Here is a 25,695-nt window from a genome sequence, read left to right as displayed (position 1 = left end):
AATAGAATAATAATAATAGCACTGCCTTTATTATCCTCATCTTGGTTTTCATATAAGATGATCCTTTCCCTCTTTTCCACATACATGGGTCCAGTTTCAGGAGTTTAAGGATGAGTTTTCCCATGATCTGGGATTCAGAATCAGCACCATGCAGAATTCCTTGTTTGATTCTCCAGTGTTCTCAGTGTACTTTGGGGCAAAGATTATTTTGGTTAAGTAATTTTGTGAGTTTTATGTTTATTTTATTTTATTTTATTTTATTTCTTTCTGTACAGATTCCATATGGTCTGTCAAGGCTAATTCCCCACTCTGGCACTTTGAGTGCAGAAGGTGGGGGCCTGCGAAGATTCTAAAAATTAATACTGGCCACTCCAGGCTGGTATTGAACTCCCAAGGTTACAGCTTCTCTCTGACCTTAGATAGGTAGATGCTGCCACCACCCATATGCAAAAAAACCCCTTTGAACCCAGGAAGGCGCACTTGGGAATTCCTCCCTGTGGGGTACCCTCAAGCCCTTTCACCTCCCCCCTCCGGGGAAGAGCTGAGAAAGAAAACAAAGGAAATCAGCTGTTGCCACCAGCTAATTAAACAACATGCACAAACCTCTTAGGACACAAAAAACCCAATCCTGTTCTTAAAAAAGGTAAATTTCATTAAAAATAAAAAGAAAGAAAATACATCTAAAAACTATTGCTAGATTTTAAAAAGAACCACTTATAAGGATTAAGCATTAAAATAACTTTCTTGAGATCCAGCTTAAAGGTTACAAGCAAACAAAAGCATCTGGGGTTAGAACAAAGGAGTCCACAAGACTTAAAGAAATAAAAGATTTCAGAGAGGTAGCCGTGTTAGTCTGTATCAGCAAAAACAACAAGGAGTCCTTGTGGCACCTTAGAGACTAACAAATTTATTTGGGCATAAGCTTTCGTGGGCTAAAACCCACTTCATCATATGCATGGAGTGGAAAATACAGTAGGCAGTATATATATTACAGCACATGAAAAGATGGGAGTTGCCTTGCCAAGTGGGGGGTCAATGCTAACAAGGCCAATGCAATCAAGGTGGAAGTGGCCTATTCTCAGCAGTTGACAAGAAGGGGTGAATATCAACAGAGGGAAAATTACTCTTTGTAGTGCTAATGAGGCCAATTCAATCAGGGTAGACGTTGCCCATTCCCAACAGTTGACAAGAAGATGTGAGTGTCAACAGAGGGAAAATTACTTTTTGTAGTGAGCCAGCCACTCCTAGTCTTTAAACCTAATCACATCTTCCTAGATATTTCCTGATCTACTTACATATCTGGGTTTCAAATAATTAGTTCTAGATACGATTTGATGATTTTTCATACCTGGCGCAAGCTGCTTACAGCATTGTTGCTCTGTGTCTCCTCTCCAGAGAGAACAACCACAGACAGACAAAGGGAAGGTTTTTTCCCAATTCTAAAAAGTTCTAGCCCTCCCATTGGCTCTTTTGGTGAGGTGCCCACGCCCTTCCTTTTACCTATGGGCTTTTTTAACCCTTTACAAGTAAAGCAAGTAGAGAATAGCTACTAACAGGGATTTTATAGCTAACTGGCTGGCTGGGTGTCCATAAAAGGGAGCTACCCCCACTTTCATTTATCACATGGTCTAATTGCTGTTCAGCACTGGAAATGCTTGGCACTAAAGCTGGCAGTTTCCCAGAAAATGACTCTACCTTAGATCAATGTTGGCAGAGAGTCTCCCTTAGTATGTAGGGATAGCATCATGTCTCTTAAAGAGCTTTTATGGTCCCCTTTCTCTTCATTTAGCGTTTCAGGGAGGTCAGATGGCACCTGGGCACTTCACTGGTCCCCAGATCCACATGGCTTGGAAAGGTCTGAACTGTTCAGTGTTCCATTACATTTCCTTTTTTCACCTGTTTGAAGGAGTAACAAGTTAGCTTTGTACTGAAATTAGCAAGGTTTCCTGTTGCTTGGGCTGGATCTGCATGTATAGTAAATCCTCACTTAATGCCATCCCGGTTAATGTTGTTTTGTTGTTATGTCGCTGATCTATTAGAGAACATACTCATTTAAAGTTGTGCAATGCTTGCTTACAACGTTGTTTGGCCATGGGAGTTTTGAATCAGGGTGGGCCAGCAGCCCCACTATCAGCTTCCCTCCACCACCACCACCCCAGCACCTCCCACCCACCGGCGGCCCCGTGGATCAGGAACTCCCCTCTGCCCCCCAGAGCCTCCTGAATGCCACAAAACAGCTGATTGCTGCAGTGGGAGGTGCGCAGCCTCCCCTCTCCCTCCCTCCCCGTACCTCCCACCCTCAGCAATCAGCTGTTTTGCAGCATTCAGGAGGCTCTGGGGGGAGGAGCAAGAACACAGCGCTCAGGGGGAGGGGGTGGATCAGGGGCAGGAAGAGGTGGGGTGGGGGTGGAGCAGGGGTGGGAAGAGGCAGGGTGGGGGTGGGGCCTTGGGGGAAGGGATGGAGTGGGGGTGGGCCTAGGCCAGAGCCTGGGGTTGAACATCCCCCGGCACTGTGGAAAGAACAGCAAGAGGAGCAGCTGGATAATCCACCCTCTTTCACCCTCTGACTCCACTACCTCAACCAAGCTTCACAATCATCATTGCTGAGTACAGTATTAAATTGTTTGTTTAAAATTGTTTAAAAATTATACTTTATATGTATCTAATGTCTTTTGTTTGGTGAAAAAAAATTCCCTGGAACCTAACCCCACCCTATTTACATTAATTTTTATGGGGAAATTGGATTCGCTTAACATCACTTCGCTTAAAGTCACATTTTTCAAGAACATAACTACAACGTTAAGTGAGGAGTTACTGTATCTGGTGCTCCTCTCTCAAAACCCCCTAAAAACTATTTTTAGTTTTTAAAAGCACCCCTGCCATCCAGCTTTTCCTGATACAGCTGATGAATTTGTTTTCTCCAGTGCATTCATGGATTACTGTTCCTTTGCCATTATCAGATCATTAATTTGAATAATATTTTTTGCAGTATTGAATCAGTTGTGAATCTGATTGAATGCTATTTATTCAATACTCATTAATACTTGTTTTATTTACTTTTTTGGAATTTGAGTAGCTGGTATTTCCAGTTATCCAGAGATTTAAAGGTGAAACTTTCAAAACCATTGGCTAATTTTCACCTGTAATATTTACATGTTCACCTATGAGAGAGAGGATGGTCCACTGGTTAGGGGCTATAACCTTGGATGTGGGAAACAGAGCTTTAATTCCCCCCCGCCTCCGACTTCTTGTTTAACCATGGTCAAATGCTTGATGCTTAGGTGCTTACATATGCACTATACTCTCTCTGTGCTGCAAGATAATAGTACTACTCTACCTCACAGGGGTGTTGCAAAGATTAGTACATTAGGTGAGGTGCTCAGATACTACAGTAATATATTAGATAGATGTTCTGTATGCAAAACCCAGATTTGCATGCAGAAAACAAGAAATTTCCTGTGTAAAGGCTTATTTAATTTTTACTATCACAGTATCATCAGTCAGGGATAAGGATTCCATTATGCTAGGTGCTGTACAAGTATGCTGAAAAGATTACCCCTTACCCCAAAGTGCTTATAATCTAAGTTAATGAGAAGATGCAACAGGTGTGTGAGATAAACAAGTAATTTTGTAAGCACAGTTTAAGATTGAGCTTTTCAAAGGCATCTAAAGGGATCTGGGTGAATTTTAATGTGAATTGGGCATCTGTATCCCTTAGATAGCTTTGAAAATCTCAGCCTTGGTGTTCATTTTTGAATGTGTAGCTTGGCATTAGTACTAGAGATGATTTGATATCCAGAAATCGTGGGAGCAGGGGGGTGGAACCATCCTTCCACAGAACAGACACACTTGTTATTATGGAGTTACATAAGAACGGCCATACTGGGTCAGACCACAGGTCCATCTATCTCAGTATCCTGTGTTCCAACAGTGGCGAATGCCAGGTGCCCCAGAGGGAATGAACAGATCAGGTAATCATCAAGTGATCCATTCCCTGTCGCCCATTCCCAGCTTCTGGCAAACAGAGGCTAGGGACCCCATCCCTGCCCATCCTGGCTAATAGCCATTGATGGACCTATCCTCCATGAATTTATCTAGTTCTTTTTTGAACCCTGTTACAGTCTTGGCCTTCACAACATCCTCTGGCAAAGAGTTCCATAGGTTGACTGTGCATTGTGTGAAGAAATACTTCCTTTCATTTGTTTTAAACCTGCTGCTTATTAATTTCATTTGGTGACCCCTAGTTCTTGTGTTATGAGAAGGAGTAAATAACACTTCCTTATTTACTTTCTCCACACCAGTCATGATTTTATAGACCTCAATCATATCCCCCCTTAGTCTCTCTTTTCCAAGCTGAAAAGTCCCAATCTTATTAATCTCTCCTCATTCAGCAGCCGTTCCATACCCCTAATCATTTTTGTAGCCCTTTTCTGAACCTTTTCCGATTTCAATACACCTTTTTTGAAATGGGTCAACCATATCTTCACACAGTATTCAAGATGTGGGCGTACCATGGACTTATATAGAGGCAATATGATATTTTCTGTCTTTTTATCTATCCCTTTCTTAATGATTCCCAGAATTCTGTTCGCTTTTTTGACTGCCGCTGCACATTGAGTGGAGAACTATCCACTCCACTCAGAGAACTATCCACAATGACTCCAAGATCTCTTTCTTGAGTGGTAACAGCTAATTTAGACCCTCATCGTTTTATATATATAGTTGGGATTATGTTTTCCAATGTGCATTACTTTGTATTTATCAACATTGAATTTCATCTGCCATTTTGTTGCCCAATCACCCAGTAGTGAGAGATCCTTTTGTAGCTCTTCGTAGTCTGCCTGGGACTTAACTATCTTCAGTAGTTTTGTATCATCTGCAAATTCTGCCACCTCACTGTTTGCCGCTTTTTCCAGATAATTTAAGAATACGTTGAATAGGACTGGTCCCAGTAGAGACCCCTGGGGGACACCACTATTTACCTCTCTCCATTCTGAAAACTGACCATTTATTCCTACCCTTTATTTCCTATCTTTTAACCAGTTACAAATCCATGAGAGTTGTGTTGTGTCAACAACCTGTGTTTTGATCTTAAATTGTTCCCCAGTGGGCCATAGACAGTCTGGAAGAAACTCAAAATAACTGTCCATTTACATTTATTTACCGTTTTGTAGCTGATTCTTTAATAATTCTATTTATCAAACACTAAATGGATTGTTGCAAGATGATGAAAACAATTTGATTTGCTAACATAGAGGGGGACATGAATTCCCTAGAAACCCCCGTACATATAAACTGAAATGGTATCACCCATAAAATCAATATGACTCCCTTCTCCTCACACCCCAACCCTTTTCACCTTATAAAAGCAATAGCAACCTCAGTGCAGGCCATTTCCCAGGATTAATGGCAAGCTGTCGCAAAGGTGTGCTTTCCTCACTGGATTTCCATTAAAAAGCACTCCTGATGTGCAGTACTGTATGATATCACTGTGGCTGGGAATTCAAATATCCAGCCAGATCCAACTTACAAATACATTCTTTGTTGTGGAATGGAAGTGTTTGTACTAGCTCATTAACTAATAATTTCAAGAAACCCATTATTAACATTGCTCAGAGATAAATTGCATCCTTGCAAAGTGTCCTCTGTTGACTTTGGACAATCAATGGTTTTCACATAATAACCTCTACATGTAACTGTATAAAATGATACAGGTAGGCTGACATTTTCAGCTAAGAAGAATTGATGAGCAAGAAAACAGAGGGGCAGATTCTGATCTCAGTTACACTAATGTAAACCTGGAGTAACTCCAATGATTTTGAGTGGAATTATTCTGGGTTTACTCTGACTTCAGAATCTATCAACTGCAGCTGATTTAAATGGAACTACCATGGGTATATGTTTGTGTAACTGAGATTAGAATCTGCCTCACTATGCAATATAATAAATACAATGTCATTTCAAATGTAAATAAAACAAACTAAACAAATAACATACTCAGCCTGTCATATTTCCAGAGAAATAAATTCACGTACATTCACATGTGTGTGTACTTCTATTTTCAAATTTTATTTGTATAAATCTATTTTATATTGTGCTGCAAATGTATAAATTATTTCCTGGGGGCAGATCTTCTCCTGGTGTGAATGGTCATAGCTCCACTGATGACAATTTACACCAGATGAGAATTTGCCCATGTGGGTTTTTGGTTTATCTTGTATATCTAGAGGGCATTTTAACATTTTGTTGAAAAGATGACAAGAACACTGCCTGTTGAGCTGGCTAGAAAACCCTAAATGAAATAGAAATGAACCAGTTTTATTTAAATGTTCTTTAAAACATCTGTAGCCAACTGTTATACTTTTTTACATTTCTTATGGTATCTCTATTAAGAAATGACCTTCATTAAGATATGATCTTCATATCATATGCTACTTCTAAATGAGAGGTGAAAGTCAAAGTGTTTTTAAATTTAATTCACTCTATGTTGTCTTACTGAAATGGTTAGTTTGGTCTTGATCCTGCTCCCACTGAAGTAAATGATACAATTTTAATTGTCTCTAATTGGAGTAGAATCAGGCCCTTTATCTGTATCCCAAAAGACCCTTTAAATTGTGTTCACCAAGCAATAAACAGTGACACAATCACCTAAAACGTAACATTGTTTTTCTGAAATATATTAATGACCCAAAATATAGATGGTGACGTAAACATAGCGAACATAACATTTCATTTTCCTGTTTATTTAAAATAAAGAGCCAGATCCTCAGCTGGTATGAATTGGGTCGCTCCATATTTTTCACTGTAACTATACAAGTTGAGGCTCTGCCCCATAGGCTTTACCATATAGTTTATTCTATGTACCTATACGACTGTATATGCCCAACCTGTCATGCTTTGGGGGTTAATTCACTGAAGATTTTGGAATTTGAAAAGTAAGGCCAACGTGCATGTCTAAGTGTGTGCATGCTTATAGGAGTGCCTGACTTAGAAGAGTAACTTCCTGGTGTTCACATAAATCTGTAATTTCACTCCTAGGAGGGTCACATCCTGTGTGTGCTTGCATATATTTGAAACCTTGAGCCTCTGCCTTCATACAGGTTTTGCTGGTTTAAGCCATCATTTTAAGGATATTTAGCATAACTTAAGTGTGAATATGTTTTTTTAAAGACGGCAAAGACAAATATTATTTATGTTTGCTAGTCTCTATCCTGTTTCCAGTCATGTGTCCACATCTCTGGAAATCCCACCACTGTTGGCACTAATTAGCCGCATTATTTCCAGTCTAAGCAGAGGGCCAAGAACTGAATGGTCATGCAAACAAATACTGAGATTTGCAAAGGTCTGAAAGTGAGATAAGTACTAAATTTCCACTGAAGTCAAGTGGGCACTGGATTCCTTTCTTTCTTAGGTACCTTTGAAAATCCAGAACGGTGGTATGATCTCACTCCTACAGGTGATACCTCCAGGTAATGTTTGAGGCACATTTGTAGAGCCTCATGGCAGCTTCTGATCTGTTCTTTGGATAAAAGATGTCAGTATACAGCTCTGTCTCATCAGTCTGCCATCTTTTGCAAGCACTGAATTGACAAGCATTGAAAATATTCAGTGCTCTATTAGAATTGATACCAAAGACCAGAAAGGCAGCTACGCTCAGTGTTTAAACAATACTGAAACACTTAATTTAGCCAATCAGCTAAAACGTCACTTAAAACAAAAACAACAACGAGGTTCTTAACTGAACTTTGGTACCTCCAGTCATCACTGCAAGCAGGTCAATACTTGCAATTGTTACATGGAATTACAGCTATGGTGTGAGACATTTTCACATCACGACAGCAGCACCACACTCCTTTGTGAAAAGCCCCATCCTCTGGAGCAGGGTCTGTCTGGGGAGAAGAAAGGCTCACTTCATTCCAAAGTCTGATTCTTCACTACTTGGGGAAATAGAAATTATTCATCAACAATAACCACAGCTGGATAAACTGTGTGAGAACAATTTTGGGTTAACTATCTGCTAGGTAGTCTATACAAATAAATGCACAACTCTGCTGGGCAATTGAGGAATTCTGCAGTAATGCATCTGCCTGCTTCAAGAACAATCTTCATTTAATAGACTTAATGTGTTTTAGAGAAACTACAGCTTGATAAAGGATCTAAGAACAATTTTAATTAACTATTAGGCTAAATGTTTTCAGTACTGCTTAAGCTGCCATTCTGATCTTCTGTGTATGTCACTTTAGGGAATGGCTACACTTGCAAATGTAGAGCGCTTTGAGTTAAGCCAGCCTTCGTAGAGCACAGTAGGGAAAGCGCTGCAGTCTATCCACGCTGACAGCTGCAAGCGCACTGGCATGGCCACGTTTACGGCACTTGCAGTGGCACTGGGAGCGGTGCATTATGGGCAGCTATCCCACAGAGCACCTCTTCCCATTCTGGCGCTGTGGCTTGTGGGAAGGGGGTGGGGGGTGCAGGGCATTCTGGGTCCTGTCCCAATGCCCTGTGATGCATCAGTTCGCATCCCAGCAATCCCTGTGCTTCCGTCCACATTTGGCGCCATCCTTCACCGTTTTTTGTACTGCACGCTGTCTTCCCATTCGGTTTGCGGGAATGGAGCCCAAACTGCTGAGGAATATGCTGACGAGTCTCGCCAGCATGTCACGTTTGGCAGTCAAGATCCAAACTGACAGTGAGGACTCCAACGATGATATCGACTCAAGTAATGCATACAACACGAGATTGTTTGTGGCATTCACGGACATGCTCATCACCGTGGAACGCCACTTTTGGGCTCGGGATACAAGTACTGAGTGATGGGATCACATCATCCTGCAAGGGATGACGAGCAGTGGCTACAGAACTTTCGGATGAGAAAAGCCACTTTCATGGGACTGTGTGAGGAGCTCGCCCCCATCCTGCAGCGCAAGGACATGAGATTGAGAGCTGCCCTGAGGGTGGAGAAGTGGGTGGCTATTGCAATCTGGAAGCTGGCAACTCCAGATAGCTACTGATCGGTTGCTAACTAGTTTGGAGTGGGAAAGTCGACCGTTCGAATCATGTTGATGCAAGTTTGCAGGGCCATTAATCGCATCCTGCTTAGAAGAACCGTGACTCTGGGTAACATGCAGGACATTGTGGCTGGCTTTGCACAAATGGGTTTCCCTAACTGTGGAGGGGTGATAGATGGGATGCATATTCCAATCCTGGCACCAGCCCACCTAGCTTCCAAGTACATTAATCGGAAGGGGTATTTCTCTATGGTTCTCCAGGTGCTTGTGGATCACCGTGGTCGTTTCATTGACATTAACGCAGGCTGGCCTGGAAAGGTGCATGACGCACGCATCTTTCAGAACACCGGCCTGTTCAGGAAGCTCCAAGCCGGGACTTTTTTCACAGACCAGAAGATCACCATAGGGGAAGTTGGTGGAGACATTGTGATCCTTGGAGACCCTGCATACCGTTTAATGCCGTGGCTCATGAAACCCTACACAGGGAGCCTTGACAGCAGCAAGGAGCGGTTCAACAACTGGCTGAGCCGGTGCAGAATGACTGTGGAGTGTGCTTTTGGCCATTTAAAGGGCTGCTGGCTCTCTCTGTATGGGAAGCTGGACCTGGCCGATGACAACATCTCCGCGGTTATATCCACATGCTGTACCCTCCATAACATTTGTGAAGGGAAGAGTGAAAGATTCACTCAGGCATGGAACTCGGAGGTTCAACACCTGAAGGCTGAATTTGAACAACCAGAGAGCAGGGCAATTAGAGGGGCCCAGCGTGGGGCTGCAAGGATTAGGGATGCCTTGAGGGAGCAATTAGAGGCTGAAAGCCACCAGTAATGTTTGGTGCCCTGCACGGGAGTGAAGTGCAGTGGTTCCAATCTTAGTAGGAATCTGTGTTTGTTACACTGACTTGCAGTGCCTGTTGCTTTCCTGGGCTAAGGTATCATTTACACTATGCAGTAATAAAGAATGTTTTCAAAGCCAAAAAATCCAAGAGTTTTGGGACAAGGGCTGTGGAGGGGAGGCACGGTAGTGCTCTGCCTGCGTGGTTACGAGTGCCTGGATCAAGTCCGCTTGGCGCTCCATGATGCTTATCAGCCGATCCGTGCACAGGTGTCAACTTTTTTCTGCGCCGGTGGGTGCTCGCGCCCCCACCACGACTCCACCCCTGCCCCAAAGTCCCCACCCTAACTCTGCCCCTCCCTGCCCCATTGGACCCCTCCCCAAATCCCCGCCCTGGCCCCACCTCCTCCCCCAAGCGCGCCACGTTCCTCCTCCTCCCTCCCAGGCTTGCCGCACAAAACAGCTGTTTTGCAGTGCAAGCGCTGGGAGGGAGAAGGAGAAGCAGGATGCAGCGGCGCATTCAGGGGAGGAGGCGGAGGTGAGCTAGGGTGGGGAGCTGCCGGTGGGTGCAGAGCACTCACCAATTTTTCCCCGTGGGTGCTCCAACCCTGGATCACCCATGGAGTCGGCGCCTATGGATCCGTGCTTTGCTGCCAGAGCTTCGCGCTTTTGTGCCAGCACTCCTCGTTCTGGCGGCAGATCCTCCCTTCACTCTCCCTCCACTCCTGCGCTTTTAGATTCTCATTAAGGGGCTGCTGCATTACTTCATGTAGCATGTCTTCTTTGCTTCTACGTGGCCTCTTCCTAATTCTTTAGAGTCTTTCGGCCGGTGATAACACGGATGGCTGAGATCTCAAGGTTGCATCTGTAAAGGCAAAATGCAACACTTAACAGAGGCAGCATTGTTCACACCAGACAGAGCAATGATTCCCCTGTACTTAACGGCAAGCACAGTCTACACAATAGCATAATTTGCCCGTCCCAAAGCTGATTGTTTCACGGCGTACTGTCCTCTGGATTTCTGTGCCTTGGGGAGAGCCAACAGCTGCAGGGGGCACCTATACTGAACACTGTCCCCACATTTTCCACAGGAGGTCATCCTGGAAGATATCTCACTGCTGAAGGTGACCTGGGAAGCAAGGGAAGGTCTTCTACTGCAATGCGGCTTCTGCCCTGGCCCATATGCAGCTTGCCTGTGTGCAGAAATGGTCCCCCCGCCCCTCACGGCACAGTGGCATGGACATGTTAGCCTGACTGGGACAAGGACCACAGTGGCTCTCCCAAGAAACCTGCACAAGTGCATTGCCCAAGTTCTGGATGAGACCTTTGAAGACATCACTGAGGCTGATTACCACGATGTAAGAGAGCACATCAACACCCTATTCCGCATCTAGGCATGCATTCAGACCTAACCCTCCTCGCCCCAAGAGCCCGCACCGAATAACTTCCTTCCCAAAATAAAAGCCGCTTACCGGGCACCTCCTCTGGTGTTTGTCCTTCCCCAAACATCGGCCGCCGCGACTGTCTACCTTCCTCCTGGCTTGGGAACAGCTCCTGGCTGCATGCATCTTGGGATTCCGGGGTGTCTTCCTCTTCCTCAGCACCCTCGCTCCTGCTTTCCTTCTCCTCCTCCTGCCTTGTTGAACTGGTCTCTGAAGTGTCCATGGTGGTCCTCAGAGTGGAAGTGGGGTCTCCCCCAAGTATCACGTCCAGCTCTTTGTAGAAATGGCAGCTAGTGGGGGCACCACCGGAGCGGCACTTTGCCTCTCGTGCTTTGCGGTAGACATTCCGCAGCTCCTTCACTTTAATCCTGCACTGCAGTGCATCACGGTCATGGCCCCTTTCCATCATGTCCCTTGATAGCTGCCCGAAGGTATCGTAATTCCTACGGCTGGAGCACAACTGGGACTGGACAGCTTTCTCCCCCCAAACACTGATGAGGTCCAGCACTTCTCCATTGCTCCATACTGGGGATCGCCTGGTGCGTGGAGGCATGGTCACCTGGAAAGATTCACTGAGAGCACTCCACGCCTGGCTGAGCAAACAGGAAGGGGATTTTCAAAATTCCCAGAGAATTTAAAGGGCAGGTCTGACAGTTGGTCACCTGAGGGCAGGGCAGTAGAGTTGAAAGTGATGACCAGAGTGGCTAGAACAGGCATTGTGGGACACTTCTGGAGGCCGATCAGAGCGCCTTAACAGACCAGGGCGTCCACACTGGTGCTGCGGCGCTCCAGCGGGGGCGCATCAAGCATTATTCCACTCGCCGAGGTGGAGTACCAGGAGCACTCTAGCTGTGGAGTACGGGTGCTCTACGTACTTTGCCAGTGTGGACACGTCGTGAGTTAGAGCGCACGGGGCTTCTTTAATGCGCTCTAACTCTCAAGTGTAGCCATGCCCTTAGTGGAGTTTAGTGTGTGTTGATGAGAGCAATATTTGGCCAGTATATGTCATATATCCAGGTGAGTGTGGTTATCTAAATATTTTCTAAAAAACTGTTGGTATTCATATCTCTATATATAATGAATCCAGTTCTGGCCTTGGATAAGGACACAGCTGCCACTGACATCATTGTGTGCCACCCATATTTAAGGAGGCAGTACCAAACCAATTATTTGTAATATTAGATGTATTGGAAGTGTATGGAAAAACAGAATAATTAACTACAGTTCTTATTATCAAGTGAGCTTATTTCAGGATTACTTCAAATGCAGAGTTAAATTATGTGTCTTTTATCTCATTACTACTTAGGGCTTGTCTACGCAGGGAAATAGTCTGGAATAGGTATAGCTGACTAGATTTTCCACATTAGCTCCCCATGCGGACACTCTTATTCTGCACTAAGAGTGTCTTTATGTGGTTTATCTGAAACTACTTTGGAATATAACTTCCAGACCAAAGTGGATTAAGATGAACAGCACAAAGGTACTTAGTGTGTAATAAAGTATCCACACAGGAAGCTAGTGTGGAAGAGCTATTGTGCTTTAAATTCATACCCTTGCTTATTTCACAATAGCTTCCCCATGTAGACAAGCCCTTCAGTACACAATCCAATGTTAGGCCTTCTCTACACTACAGAGTTCTGTTGACAAAAGTCATGTCAACACTCAAAAACGTTTTAATAAAAATCGATATTGCATGTTCACACTCGCTCCCTCGGTTGGCAGAGCGCGTCCACAGATGGGGCACTATCACCCACAGTGTGAGAAATGCCCTGTGGGTACCTATCCTACAGTCCAGCTTGACACCTTCTGCCGCTAGGTGGGAAGGCAGAGCAGATCGTGGTGCATCTTGGGACTGGACTCAATGTCCCATGATGCATTGTTTTCTGTTCCAGCATTCCATGGGCTTCCGGCTTTCTTTCGCGGCATTTTACAGTGGTCCTTGTTTGCTGTTCACCCCGCCATCTCTGTGTGAAAGGATGAATCCCGTACTGCTCTCCTATACTCTAATAAGTCTTATGAAGACATCGCCGATGGCAGTGCAGTTAATCACGAAGTTCCTAACTGAAGAAGACTCCCAGTTGCCTGACATGCTGTGTGATATGGATAGGAGCAACTTTAGATAGCTTTTGACACTCACGCAACAGCTGCAGACTGTGGACCATCACTTTTGGGCTCAGGAAACAAGCATTGAGTGGTGGAATCGCATCGTTATGCAGGTCTGGGATGACGAGCAGTGGCTACAGAACTTTTGGATGCGGAAAGCAACCTTCCTGGAACTGTGTGCGGAGCAAGGACACTAGAATGAGAGCTGCCCTGTCGGTGGAAAAGCGTGGACGTGGCGATTGCTGTGTGGAAGCTGGTGACTCCAGACTGCTACCGATCAGTCGCAAATCAATTTGGAGTTGGGAAGTGGACCATTGAGGTTAGATTAAGGCAAGTGTGCAGGGCAATTAATTGCATCCTGCTACAAAGTACCGTGACTCTGGGAAATTTGCGTAACATAGTGGACGGCTTTGTGGAGGGGTGATAGATGGCAAGCATGTTCCAATTTTAGCACCAGACCACCTTGCGACGGAGTACATCAATAGGAAGGGGTACTTCTCCATGGTGTTGCAGGCACTTGTGGATCACCGTGGGCATTTCACTGACATCAACATGAGGTGGTCCAGGAAGGTGCATGATGCACGCATCTTCAGGAACACTGGCATGTATAGAAAATTACAAGTGGGGACTTTCTTTCTAGACCAAAAGATTATAGTGGGGGATGTTGAAATGCCCATAGTGAACCTGGGAGACCCAGAGACCCTTACAGCCATGGCTCATGAAACCTTACACAGGAAACCTGGACAGCAGTAAGGAGTGGTTCAACAACAGTCGGAGTAGGTGCCGGATGACAGTGTAATGTGTCTTTAGCAGATTAAAGGCGTGCTGGTGATGCCTTTATGGCAGGTTAGACCTCAATGAGGATAATATTCCCATGGTCAAAGCTGCATAATCTCTGTGAAGCTACGGGTGAAAGATTTGCTCAGGGGTGGAGTGTTGAGGAAGACTGCTTGGCTGCTGATTTTGAGCAGTCAGATACCAGGGCTATCAGAGGGGCCCAGAGGGGGCAACTGGAATTAGGGCAGCTTTGAGGCAACACTTCGAAAATGAGAACCAGTAATATATATCTCTATGATTGGTGCTGCAATGTTACATTACATGTAGTTTTCCTAGGAAGCAATGATGAAATTTGGGGCCTTACATTCCAGTAAGCAAATCATAAAACTGCCTATGTATGTATGTATGTATGTATGGTAGTGCCTGCTATCTCAATTTGTAGGAAACAAATCATTATTATTATTACTGCACAAGAAACAACACACACAGACAAAGACGCTTGATGGGAAAGGAGTTACCAGGGAAGGGCAGACTTTCAGAGCTGTGTGTAGGTCCAGCTATCATTTTGAAAGTTGTCCAAGGGAGTGGAGTGAAGGGGAAACCGAGAAGTCCCGTAAAGCAGAAAGGACTTTGCAGGAGGAGTTTTTTTGGGGGGAGGAGGGGGCCTGGAAAAGAGTTCTGAATATGCTATAAGGGAGGGCAGGCACACATCTGCTCAGTCTGCAGCATTATTAAGGACTTCTGCATCTGCATTTGCTCCGCACTGACTTTAATCATTCACTCAGTAGCATCCTTAACAAACTCCTGATTTTCTTTTCTGTCCTGCCTTTTGGCTTCCCTCCACTCCTTGCATTCCCTTTTCTATGCATTGGAGAAGTACAGTACCTCGCGGAACATGTCTTCTTTGCTCCATCTTGGGCGCTTTCTTATTTGGTGGAGACACTTGGCCGGTGTTACTCAAGGCCACATCTGCCAAAGCACAAGGAACAATGCAGAGAAGCATGATTATCTAGTTCACGCACAGTATTGAAACATTTCAGTAAAATACACCTCTGGTAACACAGCAATCACTTTCTAACTGATCTTTGGCAAGCTCACATCTTGGTGAATACCAAAGCATGGTGTGTGTTGCCTGGGGGCGCTCTACATGGGGAAAAGAGCACTCTGCAAGGGTTGCATTGCAGCCGACTAGGGGAAAAATTCTAAAATTCTCCCACACTTTTCCACAGGCTGGGGTCATTGTAGCAGATATCTCACTGTTGAGGGTAAGCAGGAAAGCAAGGGCACATCTACTCCATGCTTGTGGCTTCTCCCCGGTCTCTATGCTGCCTGCCTGTGTGTTGTTTTGGTCCCTGCACAAGTGATTGCCAAATGGCGCGGGAAAGTTTCCTACAATGGGGGAAGGAACAAGGTAGCTCTGCCAAAGAACCTTCGGCAGAGGATTGCCAAATACCTCCAGGAAAATTTCCTAGAGATCTCTCTGGAGGATTCCGGTGAGATCTCGGCATGCATCAACACCCTGTTCCACCGTACTGATTAGCTGCACAGGGGAATGTCCAGCACACAGAAACACAGCCAGCCTTGTACATTTCTATACCTTGAACCCACCTCTGCACTACACAAACCACAGCCACTACCAGGTGTCTCCTCTCCTGCTTCTTGCTCTCCAGAGAGCAACTGCTGAGACTGGCTAGACACCTCCGGAGTGGTGAACAGTTCCCGGCTGCCTGCCCCACTGGACGACCCCGCTGGGAGCGCCACATCATCGTCTAACTCCACCTCTTCATCAATGACTTTGTCCTCCGGGTTAGGTCCTCTTTCCACTGCTTCCAGACCCGCCAAAGTATCCACGGGGTTCTTGGCAGTGGAGGTAGCGTTGCCACCGAGGATAGCATCCAGCTCCTTATAGAACCAGCAGGTCTTAGGTGCAGCACCGGAGCGACGGTTTGCCTCCTTCGCCTTATGGTACGCCTGCCTCAGCTCTTTTATCTTTGCACTTCAGTGTGTCCCGATCATAGCCCTTTTCACACAAGCCTCGATAAACCTGCCCATAGGTATCAAAATTCCTACGGCTCAAGTGCAGCTGGGACTGTACAGCCTTCTCTCCCCATGTACTGAGCAGATCCAGCAACTCCACAGTGGTCCAAGTGGGTGAACATTTGCTGAGATAAGCTGCCATGGTCACCTGGGAAAATGTGATGAGACCTCTCCAGGCTGAGCCAACAGGAAATGGAATTTCAAAAATTCCCGGCCCGGGGCTTCGAAGGGGGATGGGCGGATGTAGTTCAAACTGCTGACCAGAGCAGTCAAGATGGGAATTGTGGGACACCTCCTGGAGGCCAATTAAAGCAATAAAATCAAGTGTGTTGTTTACACTGGCACTTTGTCAGCAAAAATTTTGTACAAAAAGCCTCATGTCTCTCGTCAGGATGGCTTTATTTTGTTGCCAAAACAGGGCATTTTCACTGCCAAAAGGTGCATCGCAGAGTGTATGTATTCACTCTTTTGTCGACAAAACTCTATAGTGTAAACAAGGCCTTAATGTTGTTTTGTGAAACTGGCAGTCATGTAGCACCACATTTTAAAACCTGACTTGTTGACTGATTTTTTTGGGGAGTGTTAAATATCCATCTCATTGTGATGACTAACCTGCGGTTTTAACTCAGTCTATACTGGAAGCATTAAACACACACACACACACACTGAGAAAACAATCCGTTTAAGAACATCAGAACAAGTCAACACAGCCACTCATGTCACTATGTTTGTATGAAGGCTCTATAATGTTTGACAGATTACTTTTGATCATCTCTTCTTTAGATTACTTTATTTTATTTTTGTAAAATAAATGGCTAAATGTATTGTCATCTGTCAGCAGGTGAATAAATTGCTAATATTCAGTAAAAGGTTTTTGCTCTTCAAATGTCTAGACAATTTTGATACAATATTTCAACAGCTGAAACAGAAGTCGATTTATATGACAGCAACAATTTGTGTTTAGTACTCATACAATAAGTGTATTTAAAAGAAGTTGCAGAAGACAACCTAGTGGTTTAAACAGGAAACTATTTAGTGCTGTGAAATGAAGAGAGTAAAAGTGGAATACTATGTCTGCATCTCTGTCTTTCTTTTCTCTGACAGGTTGATAATGTATGGCTTTGTGAAGGCCATGCTACATGTTGGCCAGTTAAAAGGAGGGGATTTTCACTTCACGGACTGTTTATTTTTTGGCTCGTTGATGTCTGCTACAGACCCAGGTAATTGTTTAATTTTTTTTTTTAATTTTTGGCCACAAAACTGTCAAATGTGGAGACCAGAATATAATGTTTCCATCTGCCTTCCTGATTTTACTCCATTTGCTGTTAAATAGCTGATAGATATTCTCGTAACCAGAAATGTTAGGTCAAAAGAAACATTTCACTATCTGGAAAGATTCTTCTCTTATTTATGTTAGTAGTTAGTTTAATTGTGCTTGTTTAGTCCACAAACTTTGAAATATTGAAATGGACCAAACTCTAGAGGATGCCTCCCAGTGTCACTAAGGAATAATAATACTAGGAGATAGATCCTTCTGTTCTAGATACGCAGTGTCAAATGTAACATTGATGTAAGTGGGCGTACCCTCCCCACTCACGTCTTCCTCCCCCTTTTTAGGTCCTGATCCAATTCCCAGTAAAGTCAATAAGAGTCCTTCTATTGACTTTAATGGGAGTTAGATCCTGCCCTTAATTATCAATGTGCTTATAGATTTTCCAATTAGGTATCCAATTAGATACCTTAATTCCTGATAGGTTGTCATTGCCTATGTAATAATATGCGTAATATAGAAATGGGCCAGAACTAAAGCCCCAGGTCCACACATCCCTGAACTTTGGGAAAGTTCTGATCCAGATCCAAACTTTGCAGCCCAGACCAAACTCTAGCAATCAGCAACCAATATTACATGTAATTTAATGCCTACTTACGTAAAGTACCTAAACCATCTCCAACAGCTCTTCCAATATTCAGTCTTGTCTTGTTCTCTCATCCAGTTTCAACATTTCAGACAGTGTTATTTGGTCCCTTTAATTCTATCCATGCATTTTCAATTTCTCAAAGAGATGGAAATTTGAATTAAATGCTTAATTGCTTTAATGATAGACAGTCAAAAGCATTTCACTGTGGTGTAGGATCTGCTAGTGGACATACAATAGAATGTTAACTATAAAAACTGTACTAATAAGAGAACTTATTCTACTTATTATTGTTCAAATACTGGACTTTGATGTGTGCTGCTAGACTAGGAAGGAGAGTGGCAATTTGACACATGATAATTGGTGATCTCCTAACAAACGAAATTATCTTGTCAAATGTTATAGAAATAAAATGGAATAATAAATTACTAGCTAAGTAAAAATTGTATTTTCCACCTGATTTTTCATCAGTACATTGGATTACAAGGTGTTGTTTTTTAAATAAATGGATTATAATTGCCCTTGGTTGTGAAAAGAGATTAAGCCTAAGAAGGTGGTAAAAACTGATCTGTTGACAAGGCAGAAGTTGTTTCATATGAGCTTCTTATTTATCAGATTAATGATAAAATGGAACAATTTTATATTATATGTGAAGAATATAGCTCTTAGAAATGTAAACACAGATATGCAAATGAGAGGTACAGAATATTGTGACATAAGTGTTGAGAATAGGAAGACAGTGATGTAGCAGTCTAGGACTTGTTTTTTGTTTGTTACTTTCTCATACATAGTTTTATATAAAATCAATAAAGAACAGGTTCTCCAATATGCAAGATGCTTTCCCACTGAACTTGCATATGGACTTGGACTACCACTGTACTTGTGTTTGGACACACTGGGGAAAGTGTTTGAGGGTCTTGAAAATATACCTAATACAGTTTAAATCTGGAAACACTGCAAGCTACTGTAGAGACTTATGAAAATGTGTTCATCTATGAAGGAAAAACTGTAATACTGAGAATTTCCTGAAATACATTTTAATATTTTTCATTGCCTAAATTTTTTGTTAAATTCCCCTAAAAATTTCTGCATTAAGTTTTGGGATACCTGGGAAATCCCCTCTAATTTCTGGAATGTAACCACACCATCTCTGCAATACAGCCTGTTTATTTTCCATGGCCCGTAGAAAACAAGTTCTGTCTGTCCCTATTGAATCTTTCATTCTACAAAATATGTCTTCCCCTAATAATTCTTTAGAATTATCAGGAGAAGACAATGATGTTCCAGGCAAACCTTCAGATGGTTTTACTTCATTTTACTTTGAAAAGCACAGGCTTCTATATGCAGAATTCTCCCTTCTGTGCTTATATAAATGTAGTTTTAAACACCAGAGTTATGTGTATATTTTTTATAATGCTGATCAAGTGGCATAATTTATCAAAAGTAAAGCAAATCAGATGTAATTGGAGGTATCATCTATTCTCATTACAGAAGAACATAATCAATCAGCTGAGAACTCTTGTGATCAACTGGATAATTAGTGCTATTACAGGTGCAGCTTTAAGTACCTCAAGTTTTGTGGCTAACTAGATAAGATATTTCAGTAATGTTGAAGTATTAACAAGAGGAATTTAGTCCTGCTTGCCTGCTTTTCCTGGCTGAGCTTGCATTATTAAAAATGTTACTTTTGTTAATTTATTAAACTAAATATATTGCATCCTAACCTGCTGAGGGTTTGCGCTATGATTTTATTGTTATTATGTGTATGAAAAGAAAAAAAGGGGGGTTTCCTTTTCTTAATTTTGGGTTTACATTGTCTTATAAGACTTCCTAAAATAATAAACCAGATTATTTTTTAATATCTCATTTTATAATTCAGTATGGGCAAAGAAGGCATTCAGATTACTGAGAACAGTTATGTCTGAAGCAACCCTTCTCTGCCACATTCATACTAGTGACATTATTCAAACTTATAGAGTGAGGAAATATTCAGGCCCAGATTCTCAGCTATGATTCTGCCAACAGTCCTACGGGGCTGATGCAGCAGCTAGGAATTATGGGGGTGTATGGACTCCCCAATAGAGTTGGTTGCAAATATTTTCATGGAAAATTTGTCCCTGTTTTTGTCATTTCAAAATTCAACACACCAGCCATCTCCTCTATACCAGCAGCAGGCAGGTGGTGATTTAGAAGCCGCAACGTGGAAACTTGTCCTGAGCATCAGAGATCCACAGCAGTTGAGATCCCCATGCAGTACATTATTTGTAACAGTGTCCCAGGACGGGACATCTGCAAGGACTGAATTTGGGACCTCTGGATCTAAAAGCAGGACCCTATACTGCTTGACACATAGTAGCAGACCCATAAACCTGTTAAGCGTCCAACCGTAAGAGGGAAACAAAGACTCGCACATGGTTAATGTAGCTCTACACCCCCTGTGATCCCCATATGCCATGATGATCTTCTCTGGTCTAGATAACCCCTGTAGGGTTATTTTCCACAGGGAGTCTAGTACTGTGCAGCTGCACTGTGGTACATGATCTGGGCCTCAGTTTATATAGCAACACAGTTGGAAATAGTTGATTCAAATAAGTAAGTCTGAGCATATTGTTCCTATCCGGTGAAGAAACAAAAATGTCAGTCTTCCAAATACATGTGTGTTACCAGATTTGCCCATTACTTTGGAGTATGCTCATTTATTAGGGTTACTCTTTGGGGGGGGAGGGTCTTTAATTCTATCAATGTACTGTTTGTGTCACATGTGTTTTCATATGGAGCTCTACTTCTCCCTTCTGCAAGTCCCCTCCCAGTGGAGTTTTCCTGCTGGGCCAAGCTGCACTGTCAAGCTGCAACCCTTATATGCCACAGACATCGCACCGGAATAGAGTAAGCCTGAGCAGGCTGGGTCGAACAGCACTTCCAGGCTGCCACCCTTATTATGCCCTTGACTCAGCAGACTGGGTCAAGCAGCACTTTCAAGCTTCTAACCCCATATCCCCCTGGACTCAGTAGTCTGGGTCGAGTAGCACTTTCAAGCTGCCACCCTCATATATCACAGGTTCAGCACGTCCCTATCCCCGCTTTCACATTACAGTTGTACTGGTAATAACCCACTTGATGAGCAAACCCCACAGTATTTTTGGGTGCTACAGGGATCTTTAGCTTAAGTAAAAGAAGTGTTGCTGCAGAGTAATTGGGGAAGCTAAAAACACAAAAGAGTAAAGTTCAGAGAGAGAGAGAGAGGGAAGCAACCAGCTTAACCATAAAAGTTATTTATTGAATAATAGTGATAACTACACAAGGAGACCCTAAACCAACATAAGTTACATTATTAAAGGTTACAAAAGTCATATATAGAAAACTATACTTGATCAAACAAGTCAGGGTTAGAAAGTTCTACCTGATGTAGAAAAGAAAACAGAAAGAGAGGGATCTCACCATTTCCATGAAGCTTGAACTGGTCAGGGTTCCCAGGTGATGGTGGTAGCTCAGGGTACTGAGTGCTGGAGACAGGCAGAGCCCCCAGCATGATCAGTCAGGAGAAGATGAAATCCCAGTGGAACTGATGCAGAGTTTGGATCCATGCATCAGAATACATTTGAGCATGGGTAGGGGTTTTTTGCAGGCAAACAACAATGGTTCAAGGGAGAACATTAGATTTGTTTATGGGTAAACTGATGACTCAAGGGTTTTCTTTAAGCTAGACAATAGGAGCTGATCACTCCTAGCTATGGGTGGTGTTCCTTCCAGGGAGCTCACAATGCAACTAGGCTGCTTCAGTATTTTGGATATCAATCAAGGATGTATTACTAGAATTGGTCTGATAACTACTGAGCAGGATGTGTGCAGTCATGGGTTCATTAACATCTGGAGCAGAGATCCCCCATCATGCAGTGCTTCCCTGCTTTTCTGGTCCCAGAGTTCGGTGTGGTTCTTGCCTTGGAATCTCTGTTCTCCATTCTGTATGCTAATGGAGATGCCTCCCTGTCCCATCTTTGATGCAGATGAGGCTAGGGGAGTTTCCTTAATCCTATCACCCTTGTCAGGAGGGGTCTAGGTGTGTCTCCCACCACCCTTCACTGCTCTCTGCAAGTCTTTTCTCTGATGGGTTTTGGTTCAAGCAGAGGCTGGAGCGGAGGGGGGATGTCCTTCATGAGTCAGACAGGCTAGATACTGCGCCCTGGTTCCCCAAGAACACAGAGCTGACTGGTATCATGTGTGCCGTATAATTTAAGATCTGCTGTGGTTACAAGTGCATCATTGACTTAGAGTACCCCATCTACCATAGTAAAGACTACATATCCAGGCCTGCTTCCTCTCTTCATTGTGCTGATGGGTGAAACACAAAGTTGCATTCAGATAAATATCCAAAATTCCTTATTATCTGAAGTTCATGTTGGGATATGCCCTCAATGTGAGTTAACCCTCTGTTCATCCATTGGACACAATCCATCAGCAAACCCTAGCTCCTCTTTCTGCTAATTCTCCCTTCAGTAGTAGCACCCTTGGTAAGATCCATTTTTTCATCATCTGGGTGGCAGATCTTTTTTTCTGAGAGAGGGCTGTGCAATTCACCCCATTGAAGAAGGACCCTCTGCTAGAGTGAGGAGAGGACCTGTGCTGAAACAGTCCTGATATTAGGGATAAATTAAATGGTAAAGGAGTCTTTGCATTGGTGAAAGTGAAAAAGATATAACAAACTGAATTGACTCTGAAAAAAATTTGGATTCATTTCTCTCTTGGCCAAATTCATTTGTTCATGTTTAGTTTCTATCAACTAAGCAATCTAAATGTTGTACTATAAAACAGACCTTAGGCATTTTATTGGATTCTGGCAAGGGACATTCCTTCTTGTGTCTGAAATTCTCCTTGGCCAATTTATGATACTAAGTTATAGCTGAGTAGCTTTGTAATGGATGCATTTCAAAGGTTCAGGTCAGATAACTGGTTATCTGAAGCTGATATCCATCTCCTTTGTTCAAAATAAGGCCAGATTTTTGAAAGAGTGGGCTCCCAGCATTTCCAGACATTTTGATTTCCTTTCTTGGGAGATTTTAGCTGTAAACAACAAGAGAACAGTTTCCTTTCGATATTTCTGCTCCTCTGCTTCTGCTCCTGGCCAAAGCCAAGAAGTGAAAAGGTGTGTTGGAAAGTAAGTGAAACATTAACCCAACATTTTTAAACCTTGGTTCCATTCTAATTTGGAGTAAATTCTTACTCAGTTGTATCGGATTTCCTAGTCCCAAATGAAAGTTTCAATAATTAGAATATAGAAATAATTAGAACAAAAAGCTGAGTCCCAATTCTTTCCTTCCTTACATGGGCATGTAGTGGTGCGGGGGCCCTCCCACTCCAGGTCCTCGGGAGTCCACCTGCCTCACTATGTCACTGATACATCGGCCGCCGTGGGGAATGAAGCAGTCTCCGCTCGCAGCTGGGGCCTAGGCCTGTGATCAGGCTGGGTGGGAAACAAACAGTCAATTGGTCCCAGCCTTGGATCAAGGCGGGGCAACCCAGAGTCTGGGGCGGGGAGACTGCCACCCCTGGGTTGGGGTGGCGGGGGGACGCAGGCCCACCCACTCCACTGCATCCCGGCCCAGGGCCCTAGCAGTGACAAAGCGCTTTGTCACTGGGTCAGCAGGGATCCACGCCGCAACACGCTGACTCATCCTCTGTCAGCGTTGCAGCCAGACAGGAGTCTGCTGCCCCTAGGCCACTTCCACACTCCCCTTCTTGGTGTACCTGTTGCTGTGTGGAGGGGTTGAGGTTGATGGCGGCTTCCGGGACCGCGAGCAAGTCTTTGGGGGTCTGGTCCATTGGTGGTCCGGGCCAGTTGTCTTCTCCCTCCGGGTTCAGGTCCGACAGCAGTCTGGGCGGTCCGGGCCAGTTGTCTGCTTCCTCCAGATCTGAATCAGCTAGTGGCCCTGGTGGCCCAGGCCAGTCCTCTGCTCCCTCGGCACCCTCCGCCGCTTCCCAGCTCGGGAGGCCACAGGAGGCATCTGGTCTCTCCGGTGGTTGCCTCCCTACTGAGTTTTCTGGGCCGCCTTTTATACTTTCTGCCCCTCCCACCCACTTCCTGAAGAAGGGGCAACTAGGCCCTGGTTCCGCCCACCAGGGCTCAATGCGGGGGCCCTCCCACTCTGGGTCCTCTGGAGGCCACCTCGCCTCAATACAGGGTGCAATTCTCATTGACTTCAAAACTGGGCAAATATTCTGCATCATTAATAGCAGTAAGAGAAATTAGTCAGAGCAATGCTCTGATTCTATGTACTCACAACTGGATAATATGAATGCCATGGGTGTTCACATTAGCAAAATGACTTGACCTTTGCCTTAACCATAATAAAATGGGAGAATTTGCTGGAAAGTGCTGCTTTAGGGCTTTGTCTTGGGTGCTGTTATTAGTACACTATTGTATAATGACACTCCAATCTAAAGACATTTTACTTACCCGTAGCACTTTAAAAAAAAAACTTCTGACATTTAAAGCACAGGAAGCACATTTACCTCCACAGAGGTTTGCTGAAGCATAACTATTTCAAAGCTACATGAACTCCCTTACCTTTGGTCATATTGATAATCACAAGGCCTTTTCTATTTGGAGTTACTATGGTTACAGCTGCACAGAAGATGTGAGTTGTACTGTGGTGTGTGGGGATTTTTTATAAAAATAGATATTAACCACCAGCTAGAGCAGTTCTGGCTCTTTACAAAATCACCACATTGTGTTTAAAAAGATCATTAATAAAAACAGCGGTAAGACATTTCATAAACTGTGTGTAAATAATGTAAATTTAAAATATCTTTGTAATTAAAATGTTTTGTTGATGTTTTCTCCCTTTTTCTCATTGAGCTAAGCCATGAGTAGGATGGGTGACTAGTAGTGTCAGGACTCTACAATTCAAATGGGAACTGTTATTTTTAGAGAAAAGCCTTTTCTGTATGGGTGGTTTAATTGGATTGTCTCTCATCTTATTTTCTTCCAATTTGTCATTGAACTGCCTGTTAGGATCTGGGCTTATCAGATATTGTTATGCTCATACAAAGCACACGGGATCTTTATAGAGGAAGGTAAATACACACAGCGTTTATTGAGAATACCACAGTTAGCATATGCTTTTTAGACACACACACACACACACACACAGTCCTGCAGTGATGTTTATAGTTACCAGTCCAGAGTCTGGATCAATCTAGTGGCCAGCCAGATTGGTCACAGAGGGGAGCGGGGTTCTATCGGTCGCGATCCGATGCTCCTGGAGTGTGGCAAGACGAACCCAAAGTTCTATGGCAAAGCACCCTGTTCTTATAGGTTTTCTTCTCTGTTGAAGCCTATGGATTTTGCTGTGTCACTTTGTGACCGGTTACTTCTTAATTGGTGTAAACATTCCAATACACCTCCGAGAGGGTCATCCTGTCCTTTGTTCCCGATTTAATCAATTGTCTTTAGGGGTGCCAGCCTTTACCTCAGGGTCGTCAATCTGCCCTTCATTATGGATGCGCGTTGATGATTCTTTGATGTTCTTTAAGGTTCTTCACTCCTCCTTCCTTGACTCTGGCTATAACAATGGCCTTCAC

At 43.7% G+C, this 25,695-nt stretch overlaps 1 protein-coding gene across 1 annotated transcript in view; it reads left to right on the top strand.

Annotated features, from left to right (window-relative positions):
* Positions 1-25,695, top strand: part of SLC9A9 (solute carrier family 9 member A9) — a 341,581-nt gene that overhangs the window by 101,126 nt on the left and 214,760 nt on the right. The window contains exon 5 of the mRNA XM_024214834.1: positions 17,306-17,421. Within this exon, the coding sequence (XP_024070602.1) occupies positions 17,306-17,421 (116 nt within the window). The remainder of the gene's footprint in view (positions 1-17,305; positions 17,422-25,695) is intronic.

This window comes from Terrapene carolina, unplaced genomic scaffold (assembly GCF_002925995.2).
Source record: "Terrapene carolina triunguis isolate 2854851 unplaced genomic scaffold, T_m_triunguis-2.0 Scaffold88, whole genome shotgun sequence".
NCBI lineage: Eukaryota > Metazoa > Chordata > Testudines > Emydidae > Terrapene > Terrapene triunguis.
This window is presented reverse-complemented; position numbering and strand designations above follow the sequence as displayed.